Raw genomic sequence first — 6,964 nt, 5'->3', positions numbered from 1 at the left:
CTTGGCAGCGGCTCTCCCCACAGCAAATCCTGCTGCAGCCACGACGAGGCAAGAGGTTCTGAAAAAGCACCAGGGTGATGTTTATAGAGGAGGAATGAATGAAAGATCGACCAGGCATTCCTCAAGCAAGAAGAGGAAAACTCATTAGTGAAAAATGTACAGTTTTCTGATGTAGAATCAGAGGAAACGTGCAACCTGAAGACCAGTGAGAGTTCCTTTCATCGGGGGGAGGAAAAAGGCCTATGCATTCCTGTAGAAATGGGTATTGTAAAAGGAGGGCAGGAAGAAAAGGAAAGGCGCAGCAGATTAGGGACAGGGGCAGGAGGTAATACCAGAAGCACTGTTCATATGAACACTAATAACACGTATGGATCTTGCACATATGTTTAAAATGAATGAATAAACTACCAAACCAAACCAGACCAGACCAACCAACCAGCAAAACAAACAAAAGAACCCACAAAACCCAGAAAAAAAATGTATGTGGTGTTCTTCAGAACTTTGGAAACTGTTTTCAGAGCCATCCAGTTTGTATTTTGGGTGATCCTTTTGTTGGAGAGCAGGAAGAAATTATTAAAGGCAGTCAAAGACAGAAGGAAAAAGTAGTAACATTCAGCACATCATCTCTTTGTTTCTGCTGTTTCTCCACAATCCCTAATCCAGGTAATTCCAAAGACAGGGAAGGTTAGCGTGTAGGGCACAGTGGAAAATGCGGAGCCTTGAGACCTGTTTGCAGCAAGCAAAGGGAATCAACCCTAGCTGAACCCCTGGTTACACTGAAGCTAGGGAATGAAGAAATAGCATTTTTAATAGGCACGGGGGCCACTTACTGGGTATTGAATACACGCCAAGGGAAATTTAGTCATAAATCAGTAGACGTTTCTGGTGCAACAGGGCAAAAAGAAAATCGGCCTTTCCTAAAGCTGCTAAAGTTTAAATTGGGAAAACAGTGGGTAACTCACCAGTTTCTGTATATGCCTGAATGTCCATTACCCTTGTTAGGACGGGATCTATTAAGCAAATTAAATGCACAAATAACTTTCAAGGATGGAGAAATTAAGTTACTAACACCAGAACCAAAAGCCATAGAGGCAAGAGTGTTTGTGTTACAGGATTCCGGAAGAAGTGGAAAATGCACTAATTCCTCTGGTTTGGGCGAGCGGAGTTCCGGGACGATCTTGATTGGCAGAACTGGTAAAAGTGACTTTAAAACCTGGAGCCAAGCCAGTAAGACAAAAACAATATCCTATTAAGTGGGGGCTTATGTTGAAATAAATTATGGGGCATTGACTTGCATGATGCCGGTTCTACATATACTGCTAAGCTAAAAAGCTTGTCTAGCTTCTCAACACTTCCTGGGCAAACACATGGTCTGGAAAAATACCTGTGTTGGGCTTCTTTACATTCTGAATCCCCGTCCAGTGAGCCTCTTGTTTAAGACCTCTCTTACATTGAATCTGGTGTTTATTTTTGTAATAATGACAAGCAACATCAGCTTTATAAAACTCTGTGGCAAGAACAACTTCCAAAATTAGTGGGCTTATTGCAATTTCAGTTGCAGTTATGCTGGCAACTTTAATAAGATTATGAAGACAGCTTTAATAAGGTGATGATGATAACATGCATCTAACATAGCAGCCAAAATGTGCCTAGCTTATTAACAGAGCTCTGATTTTGTTATGATATTTGGGAATCAGTTGGCAAAAGAATTAGAAATATGGAAAAAACAGAACCAAGAGAAAGGTATATTGTTACAGTATGTGGATGACATTCTGATAGCAGCAGAGAGTAAAGAAGAATGTTTTGAAATTATTATCAATTTACTAAATTTTCTAGGCCACGGAGGATATAGAGTATCCAGGAGCAAAGCGTAAATAGGAAAGGAAGCAGTGATTTATTTGGGATATGAGATATCTCAAGTACAAAGACAATTCGGAAACGAAAGAAAAGAAGCCATTTGTCAAATTCCCCAAACCAGCAGCCCGAATGAATTGAGAGCTTTTCTGGGGATGATTGGATGGTGTCGACTCTGGATTCTGAGCTATGGTCTGTATGTGAAGCCACTGTATGAAGCTTTAAAAGAATCTAAAGACAGGTATTTGATTTGGACACCTGAATGTCAAAAATCATGCAAAGAACTTAAAAGGGCATTAATGATGGCCCCTGCCTTGGGTTTACCTGATTTGACTAAACCTTTTGAGCTTTTTGTACATGAAAGGCAATATCTGGCCATTGGAGTGCTGGCACAATGGTTGGGATCCTGGAAGCGACTGGTGGGATACTTTTCCAAACAACTTGATAACGTGAGTAAAGGATGGCTGGGATGTTTGCGTGCTGTGGCAGCAAGAGTATTGCTGATCGAAGAAGCTCGGAAATTGACTATGGGTCAAAAGATGGTGGTATATGTACCACACATGGTAGTAACTGTCTTAGAGCAAAAGGGGGGTCATTGGCTATCCCCCAGCAGAATGCTGAGATATCAGGTTGTTTTATTGGAACAAGACGATGTGGAATTAAAAACCACAGCAATTGTTAATCCAGCCATGTTCTTGTCAGCAGAAAACCCGATGGGAAACCCAGAACATGATTGCCTGTTGACTGTTGAACAAGTCTATTCCAGCAGACCAGACCTGAGAGATGAAGCCCTGGAAAATCCTGACCTGGAATTGTTTACAGATGGAAGCAGCTTTGTGCAAAAAGGAAAGCGAATGGCTGGATATGCTGTCGTCACCACCACCAAGGTATTGGAGTCAGGGACCCTGCCTGCAAATACCTCCGCACAGAAAGCAAAATTGGTGGCTTTAAAGCAGGCTCTGTGAATGGCAGAAGGACAAAGGGTAAATATTTGGGCTGATTCCAAATATGCCTTTGGTGTGATCCATGCTCATGGAGCTATTTGGAAGGAGAGAGGACTGCTATTGGCCCAAGGGTCATCGATAAAGTATAAAGAAGAAATTCTCCAACTTCTGGAAGATGTGCAGAAAGGAAGTGGTGGTAATGCACTGCAAAGCTCATCAATTCAGGCAGACGGCTGTAAATATAGGTAATCGATTGGCAGATAAAGCTGCAAAGGAGGCTGCATCACAAGGTATCCTTGCATTAGTACCAGTAAAACAGATAAAAATTCCAAACTCAAGACTGAAATATAATAAATTGGATGATCAATTAGCAGAACAATTAAAAGCATCACCACACATGGAAGGATGGTGGGTAATGCCAGAAAACCAGGTAATAGCAACCCCGCAAGTTATGACAGAACTTGCAAAAGAAAAACATGAGCAAACACACTGGGGTGTAGATGCTATGGTTTTGAGTTTGCAAACATCAGTAGTGTGTGTAGGGATGACAGGAATAGTTAAATCAATGGTAGCTAAGTGTCCGATTTGTCTTAAAAATAATCCCCTGAACCAAAAGAAAACACCCTTATGGGTAACAAAACAAGGAAATTCTCCTGGAGATTACAGGCAAATTGATTTTTCTGAGTTACCCAGACAAAATGGATACAGGTGTTTGTTAGTGCTGATTGATACATTTTCAGGATGGCCAGAAGCTTTCCCTTGTCGCGCCAACAAAGCTAGAGAAGTAGTTAAAATATTGTTGAAGGAAATAATACCAAGATTTGGGGTGCCAATAGGAATGTCCTCTGATAGAGGACCACATTTTCTGGCAAATGTGGTTCAACAAATTAGTAAAATTCTGAGTATAAAATGGGGCCTACATACCCCCTGGAGACCACAATCAAGTGGGAAAATTGAGAGGATGAAGCAAACATTGAAAAGACAAGTAAGTAAAATCTGTCAAGAAGTGTCTTTAAAATGGCTGCAAGCCTTACCATTAGCCCTCTTGAGAATTAGAATCCAACCAAGATCTAAGGATGATGTAAGTCCGTATGAAATTTTGTATGGCAAACCTTACCAAACTCCTCTCATCCCAGGGGATATGAAGGTAGCAGGGGAAACAGATTTGAAAGTGTATTTGATTTCTCTAGGAAAAGTCCTTGGAGCCCTCCGAAGATACATTGTGCTGACAAGGTCACTTGCCTTGGATACGCCTGCACACCAGTAGCAGCCAGGTGATCTTGTGTACATAAAGACATGGGACTCTGAACCACTGCAGGAGAAGTGGAAGGGACCCTTTCCAGGTACTGTTAACAACTTACACTGCAATTAAAGTAGAAGGAGTGGAACCGTAGATGCACTGCACTCGAGTGAAAAAGGCCCCTTCGTGGAAGATCATCAATAGGGATCCAGAGACTGCAAAACTGACTTTAAACTATGTTTAAAAGGGGGGGATATCATTGTAAAATATGGGGAACATGGATTCTGATTTGGAGACTGATGACGATGGGAGCATTGTTTGAAGTAAAGGCAGATCGATCAGGATTGAGGGCAGGGAGTGAGGATCCGCTGTCAACAGAAGCATAACAGTTGCATACCCATCCCAAATGTTACCCAAGACATTGAACATGATTTGAGTTTACTGGGACAAATAGAAAAAGATACCCAAGAAATTCAACAAGACATGCAAGAGAATTGGCTAGAAAAAATTTACAGTGGGTTAGGGTGGAACTTGAGCTCCTGGCTAAAATCCTTAATTGGTACTGTGTTGTTATTATCAATAGTATTCTTGGCGACACTACTCATTTACTATTGTCTAAAGAAGGAATTCCCTAAGAGAACTGCCCTCAACTGGTTAATCATGCAAGCAGTAGCCAAGAGACAAGATTTGAGTGATTCGATCACAACGTTCCCACCATCATGTAGGGACATGGTTTAGTGGTGGGATGTCAGGGTTAGGTTAAAGGTTGGACTCGATGATCTCAAAGGTCTTTTCCAACCAAAGTGATTCTATGATTCTATGAGTAATAAGCAATTGAATCACCATCAGAGAGACACTGATTTAAGATGGAAGTATTGAAAAGATGATTATTTCAAAACTTCCAAAGGGGGGGAATGATGCCTTAAGTTAACAATGTTGTAAGCGGCCTACGTGCATAAGACTTGGGCCTTGTTGTCTAGTTTGCTGATGCTTTGCTAAAGTCAGTAGTTACTTAGTAGATTTATAACCTTATTAAAGGACGGGAGGAATCGGGAGAGGATAAAGTAAGAAAGATAACGACGATTTGTCAAGGTTGCTTGGCCAGGAGGAACGAGAACAACAGTGCATGGAAGATAAAGGAAGAGAAGGAACAGATGGACAGTTGGCAGGATGTGCCGGCCTGGAAAGTTGAAAAATTAGAAGTGAGGAAGAGGTTTTGCCTGCATCCAACAGACCGCCAGATGCGACCACCAGAACAGATTGCGCACGTGTAAGAAGGAGGGACAATATGTTAATGGTTTCTTAGAACTCTCCACCTATTCCTAGAAATACTTTGTATAAACCACGAATATTCATCTAGAACATGTATTTAAATTGTAAGAGATAGTACAGAGGTATGCACGCTAGGAGGAGCGATCCCCCGTGCATCTGGCGCTGTAAATAAAGAACGCCTGCCTTTTAACACTACATTGGTGTGACGAGGATTATTCCTGATTTTGGTGACAGAGTGTCGTCTGGTCACCCGAAGCTCCGGGTTGCTTCCCGCTGTGGCCTGGGGTGGGCTCTCTCCAGCCCTCTTCTGAGCGGGTGAAGCCCCTTCAGCAGCAATGTGCGTTTCTTCCCAGCTTCCCGGAGTTTCTCTGCAGCCAGCTAATGGGGGCTGATTGGAGGTATGCAGGGGCACTGTCAGCCTCAGGCGCCCGGTGGGGCTGCCCTGCCCATGCTGGGGCCAAACGTGGGTGGGACTGCAAGGTGGTGGGTCCCCACAGCCCTGTGTGACACAGCACAGCGTCGCAGTCAGACACCCACATCACAGCGACAGTTCCCTCTCCCCACCGTGCCCCCCACCACACTCCCTGGCAAGGCCTGGGCAACGCCAGGGCTGCTCTCGCCAGCACTCTGCTCCGCAGGAGCTGCCCTGCTGCCAGGAGGTAGCGATGGGAGGCTGCGGGAGAGTGTTGCGGGTGCCGCTTGGGCAAGTAGCAAAGAGGAGGAGGAGAAGGAGGACGAGGAGGAAGACGAGGAGGAGGAGGAGAAGGAGGAGGAGAGGAGCAGAGGGGTTTTGTAGCAGGACCAGCACCTCTTCCCCACCTGCCACAGTGTAGGGGGTCAAAGATGATGAAGTACCTGCTCTTCAGCCCCTTGGAGCCCGAGAGGCTCCCAACCCTCAAGGAGCTCACCACCAATGGTAAGGCCCTGGGGAACCCTTGCAGGAGCGCTGTTGGAACCACGGAGAAGTGGAGACGAGCTGTGGAAAGTCGGAAGCTGGGGCTGGGGTGGTGGGCGGGGGTCTTCTGGAAGGGGCTGTCAGCTGCAAGGAGAGCCCTGTTGGCTGGGGCTTTGGGGCTTGGGGGTGGCCTTGGCAGGCCAGGGTGGGATCCCCTTCCCCAAAACAGTCTGGATGCCTGCCTTTCCTGGGCAGAGGGCAGGTTTCTTGGAGGCTGGGAGCGGTCGAGAGCGAAGCTGGGCAGCCCTGGCTTTCAGAGTGTTTACACAGGGCGAGGAGGGGCTTGAGTGCACTCCACTGTCGCCTCCATGGGTCGGGGGGTGCTGGATGGTTGGGCCTTGCTGACTCGGAGCAAGGGGTGCCTTTCCTTTGCTTCGCAGAAATCTGCAAAGTATGGGCTGGCACGCCTAGGTACATCCGGAGACAGCTTGTGCAGAAGAGGGTGAGCCTGGCTTGTGGCCCATCCCGCCCCTCTGGACCTCTGGAGCGGGCTGGGAATAGGAGGGGCTGAATGTTGTCTGGTGAACCAGAGCTTCGGGTTGCTTCCCCCTGTGGCCTGGGCTGGACCTCTCCGGCCCGGTTCTGAGTGCGGAAAGCCCCTTCAGCATCCATGCGCGTTCCTTCCCGGCTTCCAAGAGTTTCTCCGTGGCCAGCCGAGGGGGGCTGACTTGAGACACGCAGGCGGGGGGGGCAGGGGCG

The 6,964-nt window shown here is 46.1% G+C and overlaps 1 protein-coding gene across 1 annotated transcript in view; it reads left to right on the top strand.

The window, feature by feature from the left end:
- Positions 1-1,878, top strand: part of LOC118452523 (E3 ubiquitin-protein ligase Topors-like) — a 3,100-nt gene extending 1,222 nt beyond the window's left edge. Inside the window, exon 3 of the mRNA XM_035896611.1 lies at positions 1,837-1,878. Within this exon, the coding sequence (XP_035752504.1) occupies positions 1,837-1,878 (42 nt within the window). The remainder of the gene's footprint in view (positions 1-1,836) is intronic.
- Positions 1,879-6,964: the final 5,086 nt, after the last annotated feature.

This window comes from Egretta garzetta, unplaced genomic scaffold (genome assembly GCF_000687185.1).
Source record: "Egretta garzetta isolate BGI_Z169 unplaced genomic scaffold, ASM68718v1 scaffold136, whole genome shotgun sequence".
Lineage (NCBI taxonomy): Eukaryota > Metazoa > Chordata > Aves > Pelecaniformes > Ardeidae > Egretta > Egretta garzetta.
Note: the sequence above shows the minus strand (reverse complement) of the source record. Positions and strands in the feature narration are given on the sequence as shown.